This window comes from Corvus cornix, chromosome Z, assembly GCF_000738735.6.
Source record: "Corvus cornix cornix isolate S_Up_H32 chromosome Z, ASM73873v5, whole genome shotgun sequence".
Taxonomy (NCBI): domain Eukaryota; kingdom Metazoa; phylum Chordata; class Aves; order Passeriformes; family Corvidae; genus Corvus; species Corvus cornix.
This window is the reverse complement of record NC_046357.1, coordinates 40,912,158-40,927,539: the sequence shown is the minus strand read 5'-3', so window position 1 is coordinate 40,927,539 and position 15,382 is coordinate 40,912,158. Positions and strand designations below refer to the sequence as shown.

Here is a 15,382-nt window from a genome sequence, read left to right as displayed (position 1 = left end):
CTGGATCCTCCTACTTACTTCCTAAGGTTACCTGTGAAAGCAAGGGAGGTGACTCTCCTGCTGCCCCCAACAGGGACCTGTTTCCACTTCCCCCTTGTCTTTTAGATCCCCTCCTTCTGATGACAAGTGTTGGAGTTCCTCTGACTTGTGCTGAGCTTCCATCTCCTGCATTTCTCTCAGGAATTTTCACCAGTCTGTTTTTCTGTCACACCCCCTGATACTCTTCAGCCTCTCTACTTCATCTTTAAGCTCAGCCACCGTGCTCAGCAGGTCATCCACCTGGTCCCACTTCACACACATGTAGTCTCTTCTGCCTTCTGGTGCTAATGTCAAGCTCAAACACTCCCTGCAGCCACAGCCCTGGACAGCTGCATGCTTCTGAGGAAGCTCGGTCTGGGTTGCTGTGCTCCTACAAGCAATGGCTTTTGGCTTTATGGAGATGACTGTTGTGTCTGTTCTCATGGGGTAGGTGTAAAGCACCAGGTGAGCTCTCCTCCAGAGCTGAGATGGTCACTGTGCCCTCCTACATGAACTGCTGCAGCAAGTGCTGTGTTACATCCTTCTGATGTGCCGTGTCCTGTTTGCCCACTTTTTCACTGTGCTCCAAGTTGCTCATGCTCCCTAGAGTCTTTAAATCTCCCTTAGTTGCTCTGGCAAGGCCCTCATGATATTGGCCTCACTTATGAGAGCTTCTAGTCCCTGCCAGGTCTCTCCCCTCTCTTAGGTTTCCCTGACTCTGGGAACCCCCTGCCAGGCTCTCTGAGGTAATTTGCCCTGCAGTTGTAGGCACTGCTGCTGTTGTTGCTGCTGTTGCTAGGTGCCTCATTGGCTGAGGCAGTCAGTTGACTGCCAGTGCATCTCTTATCTTGACATTGTGGTTTAAGCTATATCCGATGGTAATGATAATGAATAGGAACAACTGGACCACTGTAGTGAGCTTTTGAGCATGACATGTAATGTAAGGACTGTCTTGTTTTCCTGGCCATAATGCAAGGCAGCACTTAAAGGTCTGTCGACTACATTTGGTAACATCCCAAGTTTGGAAAGTTCTCTTTCCTGTGTATGCTGGTTTTGTTGCTGTTCAGATTTAGATCTGTTTGTCTGTTGTAATGATGACACCCCTGAAAGTTGTTCCTAAACAATACATGTTATTGCCCATCGACTGTTCAGGACCTACTAAAAACAAAAGCAAGTAAAGTTAAGAAAACGATCTTTTGCTGCATTCCTTTATTAAATGCAAAAACCAGCAAAAATGTGGCAGATAAACAAATGAGGATTAAAGTAAATTTGTATTCTTTGTAAGAGTCTTGCACACAGTACTGTGTAACATTAAGGGGAAATTGTACATTTAAGTTTTGAAGATGGTAAAAGCTGCATCTAGAATATGTAAGCAGAGTGTTTTATATTCTCAAACATTGTGTGATTTTGTCAAAAGTAGTTACATAAAGCATGATGCATACATGCTAAGTGTAGATGGATTTACCTGTGGAGAAAAAGGGAAGTTGCTGTCTTTATGGTCATAAGTGAGGATGTTTTGGTTTTTTCCTTATTTGCAGTCAGGTAATTTTCTTAATACTAACCATTTTTCTGATTTGTGGAAGGTGTAACTGTTGTGACATCAGCTGTGGTGGAATTGCATTCACCTATGAAAACAAAAACAACACTAAAACTGGACTTCAGATTTGACTCTCTGACTTTAGTGTTGTATAGTCCAAATTCAAAACAGGTAAGTATAATTTTGGTTACAAAGAGAAATCAGCAGCTTTCATGTTGCCTAGAGTCCTGGAAATGCTGAACAAGAGTAGCTTAATTTATGACAGAGAAAATGTGTTCTAGCAATAATAACAAATGTGATGGAAATGATGGAAGAGCTATTTTAGCTGAATTGTTTGGCCGATATTACAGGAAATAGAATAACCAGTGGTAGCACATAATGTGTGGCATCTTCTGTCACCTGACTAAAAATCTAATGAAAATTTATATTAATTTAAAATACAGCTTGGAAAAAATGCAGAGGAATGAAACATATTCATTTGTCACATGTAGAGATGTGTACACAAAATTGTGGAGAAAGATCCTTAAATTTGTCAATAGGAATGCATTTATATTCATCTTGATTTAAACTTAGAAAACTTGTCACCAGATTTCTGACTAGAAGTTTGTAATTAATTGTAAACTTAGGTCTCTCACTAATGGCAGGTTGCTTTAGAAAGATGGTAGAAGGGTAAAGCTTTGCTCTTTGAAAGTTTTCTCTTGTATGTTGTTGATTGGGGTTGTCTTTTTAATTAGTAGTGGGTTTATTTAATTTATTATTATTGAAAATATTATCAGTTAGAATAAAACTGTGTATATAACACCTATATATTATTTTTGCTACCTGTAACCAAATCTACGTGTTTGATTTAACAGGTTAACAGTTTGGATCAGAGAGATGACCTTTTGAAGCTTGCAGAGTTTAAATTAATTCTGATGTCAGCTGCTCTGAAAATGTTATCAGATGGTTCAATGAATGCTTCAGTCAAACTGGCGAACTGTACATTAGATGATAAAAGACCATCAATCCAGAAGGCTACACCAAGGTCTGTAATTTTACATAATTTACTGTTTATTAGAAATGTTTCAATTTTATTAGTATTCTGTTAAAACCACAATTGTTTTAGTGTAGGGGTTCTTAAAGTACGTGTTACTGTGGATTTATGTGTCTTACTTGCCTTTTCTTCCACATATCTTTATGAGAGACCGATATAAATGCTAGATACAAAAAATTAAATAAACTGAACTTTAAATATTAATCTAATAAATGCACATAGAAAACAATTCCTCTTTCCACTTTAATGAAATGCTAAATAAGACTGAGATGATGTTTCATGAATAGTAACAAACTTCAGTAAAGTGTAGTACTTCTGATATGTAAATGAGGAATTATGTTCGTTTGACTTGTTAAAATTATGAACACCCTTAGTTGCCAGTGTATGGGATTCCAGTTAGTTTTAAAGTTATATAAAATTTGTGTTAGTGTTTTTATTGGTCGTGTTTTAAAATCAATAGTATTACTTTTTAAATTCAGTCTTGTTAATGGATTGCAGCTGGGATGAGAATCTTGAGTGTTTTTCAGTATTTGTTGCTGGCTCTTTATTGTTACATTAAATGCCTCCTTAACTGTCTTTCAGAATGCTGGAAATGAAACATGGATTTGAAAAGAAAGTTATGGTGGATATAAACTACAAACAGGGGAGAGATGGCACTATTCTTGATGTTATTGCTCAAGAGATATACCTTTGTGCAAGCATGGAGTTTCTAATTACTGTAGCAGATATATTCCTAAAGGCTAATGCAGAGAGTGCTGCTGCACAGAGAAATCTCAAACAGTCATTACCTTTAAAGGACCAAGGTATATACCAGTATATACTGGAAATAGTTTAAAATTTGTATTTAAATATCAGCTTAATTTTGGTTGTAATTGTAATACTATGTAAAAAATATAATTCTCTTTTTATGCTATTTCCTATGTTTATGTGTATAGAACAGCTTCCTCTAACCATTGATGTTGCTTTCTTTGCATCATGGAAATAGATTCATGACCTTTAGTCTTTGTTTCCAAGTGAAGTCTTGTCTTACTAGACAAAGAAAATACATAAAAATGTATGTTTAAAATAAAATGGGAAGAATAATGAAGCGTGTTGCACTTACACATGGAATCAGCCTGCCTGATATTGCTGCCTAGAAATGTTGTCATTTCTTTTGTCCACTGATGTGCATTTCTTCCTACATCAGAAAACAGATTTTTAGATTGAGTACCTGACATCAAAAACTGGTCCATTCGAGCAGGAAATACTCTTTTTTTCTCCTCAGGTGTACCAAAGCAAGTCCCTGCTTTTTTGGTGGTGTTTTCCTGTGCCCTAAATACTGTAGTTGTGTTCTTCTCAGCCAGGCCTGTTATGATTATTTGCTGATGATCAAAGTCCGAACAGATAAGGAAGTCTTATATGAAAGTATATTTTTATTGCAAGTGGTTACATTAAGCATCAGTAAATGCTGCATTATTGTCCTGTGGAAAAATGTGGGTTTGCTACTCCAGAGAGCAGAAAATGTGCCCAGCATCAGTCTTATCAGAGTTGGCAGATGTAGGTATGGAGTGAAGCTGATAAATTTGTTAATGTCAGAGATAGTAACAGTGGTGATACTGTTACCCTTTTCATTTTGACAGAGAAGCTTTGTGGAATCTTTTGTTGTACCCGAGAGTAATTAGATATTAATTGGTTTTGTGCCTGCAATGAAGAGCCTAGAAAGAAATAAGTCAGTTGCAGGGATCTACAAATTTGCTGACACTAGTTATGCTAGATCTTACCCCTAAATAGTTTAGGCCTCCCCTGTAAGTTACAAGAATTAAATAACTACTGTAATTAATATTATTAAGTATAATAATTATAAATTAATATTAATAATTAAGTCACAACAAGCAAATAATTGAAATGTAATCTTTGAACAATCAAACCAATGTAATTTATATTTCTGAAGCACCTGTGCAGCCTGTATCTACGATGGAAATGAACATTGTTGTTAAAAACCCGGAGATTGTGTTTGTGGCTGATTTAACAAGAGGTGATGCTCCTGCGTTGGTGGTTACAACACAGTGTGAGATGTTCATTAAAAATAGCCCTGAGAGGTACAACATGACAGCTGCTGTTAAAGAGATACAGATGAAAGCATGCCCATTTCTTCCAGAAGAAAGGAAAGGGAACATTACTACGGTGAGTTTGCTCACTACGGTGAGTTTGTGTGTATTTAAAAGGTGCTGTGTAAGTTACACTACTAAAATACAAGTATTTTTGGAATGTTCTTCATTAAAATGTATACTACAGATATATGAGTAAAATTTGGTGGTGAACGTTTTGTTGATTTTATTCTCTTTTATCTGATATGCCTAAAGCATCATCTTGATCTATGGCATTGGGGTTTGCTTTGTATGACAAGGTACAATGAAGAACCCCAAGGAGTAAAATGTTAATTATCTTTCATATCCCACGTAACCCAAATAAATAGAATTTTTTAAGTGTATGCTATTTCAAATGCAGTATAGTAAATTTGGAATGCTGTCAGTCTAAAACTTTGTATTAAATAACTATGTAAGAGAATAACAGTGTCACAGAAAAATGGGAAGTGCATATTATGAAATAGTTTACTTACTGTATGTTGTGCATCGATTCCTTTATGTTAAGGTCCACAGATCTGTTATATTAATGCTGCCTGTTTATATTTTGGCAAGAAAATCAGACTTGCTAGTTACTGGCCAGGTGGAAGTGCATTGACTCCTGGAGCTTCTTTCAGCTTTTCTGCCTCTACAGCAGACTGTACCTCAGTTAACTCTGTGATGATATTTTAGCATCAGAGAAAAAATTTAAATATCCAACAGTTACACATGTCCTCAGACCACAGATGAATTTTGAAGAGCAAATGTTTTCAGCTCTCTGTTAATGCCTGCTTACTTACAGAGTGGTGTAGGAAAGATCAAAGCTATAAGCAGAAAGGACTGGGGCTTCCCCTTCATCTCAATTTCAGGTAGAATCATAGCAGCTCAGTTTACTCCTTGGGTGTACACAATCTTTAATTGCACTAAAATGTTAACCTAGTCATTTAGAAAGTGATGCACTTGGCACTGATAGCCCCAACACAATACAAAGATGTTCGACATCCGTTCTTGTAGTTGACAAACATGGTATAAATGTGACTTTCTTTGTAGAAAGCTATTGAAAGGCTTCACACCAAGTTTTCCCTTGTTCCCAAGTTTACAGGAATATCTTCTGATGGAATCTCTTATCTCAGACTGTAGGAACAGGGAAAAAGGCCTGAATCTGACAGGATGCTTGTGCTATAGATAGGGAAAAAAAACTTCATAGGACACTGGTTTTAGTGCTTAAAACAGTACCTTCCTTGAAAGATTCAGAAAGTTCTTGAGAAAAGTCAAAAAAAAAAATAGATTTTACCTGCAGGTAGCAGCATAACTGCTCCTTTTTAAAACGTGTGTAAGCAAACCTCTGAAGCCAGGTTTTCTAAACAATTTAATTTTAGTCTGGTAAAGTAATTGGGTTACATGAATTCATCCTTTTGATGACAAAATTATCAAAACTTAAAGAGACCTTCAGTATCATTTAGTCCAGCTGTCAACCCAGCACTACCATAGTCACCCCTAAACCATATCCACAAGTGCCCTGTCCAGACGCCAAGTAGGGAAACTAACCTCCAGATTAAAAATAGCACCAATGATGAGGGTTTTTTTGTGTATTTCTCACAAGTGTGTTGGTCTAAAGAGGAATATGTTATTTTTCATTCCTGAATATAATAAAGAGTAAGAAAAAAAGGTAATTTGAGCAGTACAGTATAAAATAATATTGTGGACAAAAGCTTCTGTTAGATCAAATTCATTTGGGGAAAGTGTGGTCAAACTGATTCAGAGTATATCTATGCCTCCAGCATCTGATGCAGACATGGAGAGAGATGTCAGAAAAGATTGCAAAATCAATATGGTTTGAAATTATAGTTTTTGAAAGACTTACTATCCTAGATAGGGATTGGAGAGCAAATTTTCATATCTGAACAGTGTCAGGTAGAGTCTAATTACATCTGAGTGCTCTGTTAATAGCATAGCACTGATTTTGTTTATAGCATACCTCTGATTTGGTAAACTTCGTCAAGTTAAAACGTTCAGGGACTGACTACCAAACAAAGTTGGAACAGAGTGGTTGTGATTCCAACAGTTACATTGTTATTCAGGAAAACTGTAACTGTGTTGTTGCTGTGTTGCAACTGAAAAACTGGTTCTCAGAAGTCAGAGGCATGGTGGTGCAGTGCATTGAAGGCATCTGCAGACTTTACCTAAAAAGTGGAGTTACTGAAGTGTAATGTGTTTTACTGTAGCTGACATTTCAATCTTTAATGATAATTCTGGATACTTTTTTCTTTCAACATGTTTTTAGTGTTCAGGTTTCTCTTAATTTTGAAGAACGAAATAATGGTAAGTTTTCTTCAGTACTTGTGTCATAGGTTAGCAAGCATAGTCCCGGAAGGGACATCCTTGCTAAGGGGTGCTTACAGTTTCCTCTGGGAACTGATAGAACCTATCAGCTGGCCAGTTTGAATATGGACAATTCTCTAAGCCACTTAAAGTTGTGATCACCTCTGTGATCCACATTTAAGAATAGGCAAACTCCCCCTCCAAGCTCTCTCTCGTTTCCGGCGCTGGCACAGGTGGCTGCAGGGCCCGAGCAGGGCTCAGTGGGCCCGGCCAGGCCCTGCTTGGGCCAGGCCGGGCTGGGCCACGGCCATCCTGAAGCCATGGACCTGTTCCAGCCGTGGAACCCCCCCCCCACTGCCTTGCCATGGGCAGCCGGAGCGGCTCGGCTCTTCCCCCTCTCCACTGCGATAAGAAAATTCAACATTCCAGCTGCAAAGCTGCAAGGCTGAGGTGAGATTAACCCTTTTTATTGCTGTGAAGAGCTGAAAACCTGAGGGAAGAGAGAGAGGAGATGCTTAAAGCTGAAATTCTCTTGTGAAGCTATGATATATCAGAGTATCCTCTTGTAATTTCATGAAGATATGGGGGGTGGAGTGTTCAACTTGTGAGCAGAAGCACCTGCGTGGAGATAGGCAGATGCTGACGCAGCTGTAATTTCATGAGAAGTTTGGACAGGGAGAGATGAACCAGGTGAGGACTTCTGCTCCAAACGGGAAAGGAGAAAACCTCAGTTCCTAGAGATGCTCCCAGGGATAGTCCTAAAGATGAAGATGATGAAGACCCTTTGCTCCTAGGGAAGGAGAAGGGCCTCTGTTTTTGTTTCTGAACAGCTCAACCTTAAAATTGTACCCCAAAAAACTTCAAGAGTGGACCCTCGAAAGCAGTTGCGGGAAAAGCTGCAAGTCGGGGGAAAGGACTCACACGCAGGCAGAGAGACTCCTCTTCCTAAATGGACTGAACAATATTTGGAAGTGGGCGGCTGTCTCGTTGTGATAATGTTTTCATAGCATGAGCAAGAAGAGACTTCTCTTTCTAAATGGACTGAACAAGGTTATTATGGAAGTGGTAAACAGACTGAACATCTTAAGGGTTGTCTTTGAACATTGTCAGTGGGAGAAGGGAGGAAGGTGGGGGGAGGAGGAGAGTTCTGAAGGTGGTATAATTTTTTTTTTTTCCCTGTTTTAGGTCTGTTAATAAACTTCTTTATATTCTTTCAAGTTTGGTGCCTGCTTTGCATTTCTCCTAATTCTTATCTCACAGCAGATAAACAGTAATGAGTATTTTGGACCAAACCACTACAACTTGTTATGTGTATGATTTCAAAGTAAGTTTTTAAAAATAGTTTTTTCTCTATATGACATGTGTTTTTACTTTATTGTGTAGGTATTGCAGCCTTGTGACTTCTTCTTTGAAATGAAACAATCGGGTACTAATCCACAGACAGCTGATCTAACGATTAAATCTCTAACAATAGAAGTAAGTAGACGTCTATTGTGTTTTTAGTTTTCTACTTCGCACTCAGCAGGCTATGAAATTGCTTCAGGAATGACTGAAGTGGGGAATTGTTCCTGTTCTTCATTAGGCCACCTACCTGTTTAAGCATGTCAAAACAAATAAAATTGAAAATGAACAACTCTGTCGCTATGCTTCGGCTTTGAAATCTGTGTTTTATGAAATGGCATGGTGTGCAGAGATAAGTTTTGAAGTGCTCAGATAGATCATTGAATGATGTAGTTTAGAAAGCTTCCATCTGGAAATAAGGTAGGGGCTGAAAATCTGAAAAGATCGAACTACAGCTTGTGGAAGGGAATTATTTTCAAACAAGAGAGCCCTGTAGAAAACTCAAGTGTTTTGTTATTGTAACATACTCATTATACTTTTGTGTCTGAAAGTAGCTGTTTCTGTACTAGATTCTCATTTCCAGTTATTCCAATTTCTTATTTGTAGGTTTCACCAATAATCATAAACACAGTAATTACTATTACGTCAGCCCTTTATCAAACTGCAGAAACAACAGAAGAAGAGATTAGTCAAATTCCTCCTGACTTGTGGAATAAGAAAGATATAAAAAATCTGAAAATGTGGTTTCTTGAAGAGACAAATGAAAATGAAGATAAAAATCCAACCACTGAACTGGTTCCTACAGGAGAGTCATTGAAAATTAATATAGAATCTGTTTTTCTAACACTTGAAGCTGGAGTTGGGCACAGAACAGTACCAATGCTTTTAGCCAAGTCCTCATTTGCTGGAGAAGTCAAGAACTGGAGTACTCTAATCAACCTGCATTCTCATCTTGAGCTAGAGGTGAGGAATCCTACATAAAGAAACCAGAGTTTTTCGGGATGCTAAATCCCACTGTCTAAATGTTATATACACGTTATTTAGACAAGAAAAGAAAAATAACCCTCATATTTGATGACTAAACTCCTACAGGTATGTGTTGTGGGAGCACGATCGGAATGAGGTGTTAAGATAGTTAAATTAAAATGAAAATCTAATGCCTCAGATGTAATGATAATTAATGGCACAGTAATTGGTGTTATGCAGCCTCACATTTACGCTCTTTGCAAGTTCCTAAAGAACTTGCATCAGAACCTGTTGCATCAGTATTAAATGTTGGAATGGCAACGGGCTAAAACTCTCTAATAATCTTAAATTAAAATTGCAATAGAATATATCATGTGTTGTTTCTATAAAATACAAAGTAGTTCAAGTATTGTTCATAAAACACCCAAACTGACTCATATTTGCAAATTAGTGACATAAAATTCAGTGATTGTTGTAGGTAGATTCTTCCTTATTTATAGTGCTTTTGAATTCCAGTGCCTACTGTTTAAGGCAAAATTATATTTTAAGTGGCACAATTTTTACCACTTTTTTGGACCGGGGACTTTACAGTAGAGACTTTACTGCCTCATTTATTTTTCTAATGTGTTTGTTTCATCTTATGGTGGCAGCTGAAAGTGCAATCTGATTATGAATATTTTAGATTACCAAAATAATTAATATACTTGTAAATCAGAATTTTTAATTTAAGTTTTATGTAAATTCCTAACTGCTTTCTGGATTTTGATAGGTACATTATTTTAACGAGATGTTTGGCGTGTGGGAACCTTTGCTTGAACCGCTAGAAGTTGAGAAGACTGATTTATTCAAGCCATGGATTCTTGAAATCAAGGTATAGTTTCCAAAGCTGAACTCACATATTGCATTTCAGTACCTTAGAAAAAACAAATGCTCTCCACCTTTCATCTAACAGTTTTGTTCTTTCTTGTTGGTTACTGAGAGTTTTTTCACAAGTAGTGAATGAAACTTGGACAAGGAAATACCCAGACTCCCACATCTGTGAAATATTGTCTTTCAGGTGGCAAAATTTTATTCACGTTGCGCTAGGTAATCGTAATGGCTTTATATCAGTTTTTCTGTTAGGCCATATGCTAATGATGCATTCAGTGACTTTGGAAAGACAAACCACTGCTCTTGTTCTACAGTAGTAGGTGTAGCAGAATTGTATTGGAAAAACTGATAGCTGTTGAGCAGCACAAAGAGTCCTGTGGGAATAGTGCTCTTACCACTTCATTTTCATCTTTCGTGGAAATAGTCTAGCCTTTATCTATGGATGGGAGGTACCTTTTGTTTTTCCTCCTTCTGTCTTAACTGTTTTATTTAATTGTTTTCTGACTTTTTTCGAAACTGTTCAAGTATTTTTAACCTGAGACATTGCTCAGAATAGAAAACCCGCCCTTTTCTTAGGACTATTATTATCAAAAACTTCCTACAGTAATACTCACAGAAGGATAAAGATTATGGACTGGGATACTGCATTTAAGAAACTGCTATTAAAAATATCCCTGACAATTTTCCATAAAGGTACGAGACCTAATGCAGGAGAAAGGTAGAAGATAATGAGTAAAACCTCATGTCTTCTCACCCAGATATGAAATACAACATTTAGAAATACATAATTTCCAGAACTGTTGGAGGCTGGAGAAATGTATTCCATCAGATTTTTTTTATTTTTTCTTTCAATCAAATGAAAACAAAATAGTTATTTAATTTGGAAACATATAAAGACTAAATTTGGGGACTGTTTTAACACTAGGAAATCAATTATATGTAACTTCTTACACAGTGTTACTTAATAGGTTAAGATGAATGTTATCACACAGTATTTACTGGATATGTTAGTAGTTACTATATATTTTCTTTACTTTTGAATAATCATAAATTTAACTACTGTTACAGGAATTTCATTGACTTCCTGAATATATATAATATTATATATATATATATATATATAATAATAATATATTCCTGAAAATATATAATTTGTCTCTTGTCTTATTTATTCTCTCCCTCTTTCATTTTTATTGGAGAATTAAAAACATGAACAACAACAACAAAAAAGAAAACCATGGCAGGACATAGGTATGGGAAAGGGAGACATAGAAAGTCTTGAGGTGAAACTTTCTTCTACAGAATGAGTGGTCAGATGAGAATTCTTTAAACATCTCCTTTCAGATGAAGAAGGCTAAAAAAGCGCTGTATGAATCAGATGAAGAAGAAGAAGAGACCTACAAAGTTCCAGAATATAAAACAGTAATAAATGTTTCCTCAAAAGACCAGCTCAATATTACACTTTCCAAGTTAGGACTGCAAATGTTGAGTAACTTGGGCACGGTAAGAAAGATTTCTTAACTATGCAGTGTTAGAATTGCTAGATGAATGTTTGCAGAGATCATCTTGGTGAAGTCTTATTCAGTATGTTGGTTTTGTATTGATTCTTTGCTTTCTAGGCATTTGCTGAAGCAGCTAGTCAAACTTCAGACATCTTCAAAAAAGACCGAGCACCTTTTGTAATAATCAATTCTTTAGGACTTCCCATCACAGTCTCGCCTAGTGATTCCTTCAGTGTCCTTAATGTTGAATTTGGAGCAAAACTATTTCATTTAGAAGACAGAGAGTGTTTAAATATGGAATTTGTCAGAACTAGAAATGAGAGTGACCAGTTCACAGCAATGACAACACTGAGTAGGAAGAGATTTTACATTCAGATCTGTAAGTTCCAAAGTTCATACATCTCCTGTTTTTATAAATATTTATCATGTGTAATACAGTGTCTTGTACAGTTCAGTAAATTTTGGAGGACTACATAACATGAAAGGAGTGTTTCTAGATGTGTGGCAGTATTTGAAATCTTGCTTTAGCCTTTACGGCTAAATATGCTTCTTAATTTTTGCAGCCTAGGTTTTCTACTGTGATAAATGATTTATGTAACAATCTTTATTGCAGTCAGATATTTGTTTGCATTGATATGTTATTGCAGAATTCAACTGCTCAAAATAATTTTTGTTTTAGAATTGATTCCTGTATATATGTGTGTTTACAGAAGTTACTCTTAAGAGGGATGTTTTTAAAAAAAAAAGTTTTAAATAATTTTAAACAAACCACAGTTAAAGCTAAAATTAAAATTTAACTGTTTTTAATGGTGTTTGTGTTTACAATTTGAAGTGATTTATTGTAGCAATTGGCAGTTTTTAAAACTCGACCATATGACGTACTAGTTGAATTGTTTTTACAATATAAAAGCTGTACCTTGTTAATAAGCCATTGTAAACATTGTAAACATTTCCTGTGAGGCACTAATTTTATTTGCAGTAGCAAAACCCACTTAAATGTTTGAGTGATGGACCCATTTGCTCTTTTCCTTGTAGCAAAAAAAGAATCTTTGCCGTTTCCTTAGTAACACTGCAAGAGCAGCGTATTAAGAGTGCTGCTTGCCCTTTTTCATCTGACGGGCATTTTTTTATTATTAGATTGAATGACAGAAAATTCTATTGAATGCACATTTTTGTCTTTCAGCTCTTTCTTTATGCTCCTTTTGAGTGTTTCATGTCTCATCTCACAAATTCTAGGTCCGCATAATCATTCTGCTGTGGAAAAGATTCCATTGACAAAAGTGGGTCGATGTATTTACAAAGTGCGACACGAGGAATCGGGTGTTGAAAGGTCCATTGTCTGCCAAATTGACACTGTTGAAGGAAGCAAGACGATAACTATACGTTCCCCTGTTCAGGTCATTATATATCCATAATGTATTAATTAAATTTTTTAATGAATGAAATGATGATGAATGAATGATCCTGTAGTCTTCAAATAAACATTGAAAAAACATACTTTAAAAATTTAACTGAATGGTCCATATAACTTTGCTTTGTGTTTGATTTTTCAAGAATAAAAAGCTTGTTCAAAGTGACAGATGGGTTGGATGCAGGTAGACATCAATCAGATTTTGGATCAGGGTAATTCATTAGTAATGTTAACTAATACTGGCTCTAATTTTGTTCTTGAGCTATTTGCTTTGTATGAAGGGATCAAACTTCTTTTAATCTTACCTTGGTTCCATAAGTTATCCTTCAATCAAGGTTATTTCGTTTCTTTCATCCTGTACCATTGATATGTTAATTTAAAATTTAGTACAGTGTCAGTTGAAAAGTGAGACCTTCAAGTGTATATGTCTTTTGATTGAATAGTGTTTTCGATAGACATTATGTGGTTTACAGCTACAGTGATGAATCAGATATTACAGTTCTATAGTGATAGTGCTCTTGTTTCATTTCAGTTGCTTTTTTTCATTCAAAGTGGTTTATGACTTGATTAATAACAAAATTTACTGTTTGGTTCTTTTTAAATTTTTTATTTCTAAGAGCTAATTAATGCCATTAAATTAACCCTGAAATAAATAAAAAATAATGTTTGCAAGAAAGATAACTGCATGCCCCTGAATGATAATGGACATTACTGATTTAACCTTAAACTTCTGACTTCCCTTACACTTTCACTTTATGGATTTTTGAACCTTGTATCTATTATACTTTTAGGAGACCACTGTTCGGAAAGGTACCATATAGTTGAGATTTAGTTGCCTTTGGTTTTTCAGTCTTGTGTTTCTCCTTGAAAAGCATTTTGCAGTTAATGTATTTATTTCATAAACAAAATACAGCATCAAACTGCACAACCAGATAATTTAAAAAGATTTGCTGTTTTAGAGACAGTTCACCTGAAATACTGACCTTGAGTGGTAAATGGGTAAAATGAAAACCAAGACTTCCCATTCTTGCTTTATTAAGCTCAAAATACTTTGTCCTTACAGTTTTTCCTAATGTGTGTTGCTGGATTTTTATTTTACATAGATAAGGAATCACTTTTCAATCCCGTTAAATGTTTTTGAAGAAGGAAGATGTTTAGGGACTGCTTCACCAGAAAATGAATTCAACATACCCTTTTCCTCTTACAGGTACTTTGCTGTATTTTTCTTTTATTGTGGAATATGTTTATTTATTTTTTATTATTGTATCCATACAATTATGCTAAAAAAATTGTTTACCCTTGCTACCTAATACTGAAAAAATACTGTGCTCTCATTGTTGGATAGGATCTTCTCAGGGCAGGTAGTCTTAAGCTAAAATTTTGAAATCCATTTTTATGAACAAGTTAAATTAGCTAAGCTACTTTAAGAATCTGAGCTCAGGTACTTCTGGAACACAGTGATTGTAATTCACACAGTACACTTCTTAGTGGGGTGATGTTTGGTGAATTAGTGCAGTTTTGGTTTTTTTCTGAAAAGGCTTCTTTTGATTTTTTGATTCTGAAGTAAAAGATTAAAAGATATACACTTAAACTCTATCAAAGATGTAAAAGAAGACTCATCACCTTAGAAAAACTTGGGTTACAGCATAGCTATGTTATTATCACATTCAATCTAATAACAAAGCTGCAATGAGTTTGCATGTACATTTTAGCTGAACTATCACCAAGTTTTAGGTAGGTAGGTTTGCTTTAATTTTTTTTTTATGGTTGCAGAGACTCTTTCCTCCTTCCGTTTTCCCCCAAACACTCTCCTAATTTTTTTACAATGAAAGCTTTGTATCTTCTTCATTACTTAAGTTACATTTTACTGTAGATTCATTAATTCATTGATATTTTAACTATCTGTATTTCATTAATGAGATTTAGTGATGTTCTGATTCATTGCACAGATGAGTTCCACTAGGCAGTCAGGAAATGTTAAAACAAATCTTCAGTGAGGAGCAGCTGTATTAGATTAAAGCTTCTGCCTTATAAAAGCCATGTATGTAAATAATCCATGAACTAACTTGATGTTTTATGGGACTGAAAAGAAGGGCACTTTCTGCGTATCTGTTATAGGAGTAAGTTGTTGATCCAGACCTTTAGCTTAGAACAGGAATAGAGCAGCACATGTAAGGAAATTCAGTAGTCTCTTCATAAGAATCTCCAATAACCCTTTCTTTGTAAGGGAAGCGTGTGGAGGTATGGAACAAAAAACCCCAGCTGTTACAATAGTATAAA

At 35.8% G+C, this 15,382-nt stretch overlaps 1 protein-coding gene across 5 annotated transcripts in view; it reads left to right on the top strand.

Moving 5' to 3' along the window:
* Positions 1-15,382, top strand: part of VPS13A (vacuolar protein sorting 13 homolog A) — a 109,933-nt gene that overhangs the window by 55,555 nt on the left and 38,996 nt on the right. For all 5 annotated transcript variants that reach the window (XM_039567712.1, XM_039567711.1, XM_039567715.1 and 2 more), the window contains 11 exons: positions 1,602-1,726; positions 2,410-2,579; positions 3,171-3,391; positions 4,519-4,751; positions 8,396-8,488; positions 8,960-9,316; positions 10,089-10,190; positions 11,534-11,692; positions 11,809-12,070; positions 12,928-13,088; positions 14,206-14,309. In XM_039567712.1, coding sequence (XP_039423646.1) covers positions 1,602-1,726; positions 2,410-2,579; positions 3,171-3,391; positions 4,519-4,751; positions 8,396-8,488; positions 8,960-9,316; positions 10,089-10,190; positions 11,534-11,692; positions 11,809-12,070; positions 12,928-13,088; positions 14,206-14,309 — 1,987 coding nt within the window. The remainder of the gene's footprint in view (positions 1-1,601; positions 1,727-2,409; positions 2,580-3,170; positions 3,392-4,518; positions 4,752-8,395; positions 8,489-8,959; positions 9,317-10,088; positions 10,191-11,533; positions 11,693-11,808; positions 12,071-12,927; positions 13,089-14,205; positions 14,310-15,382) is intronic.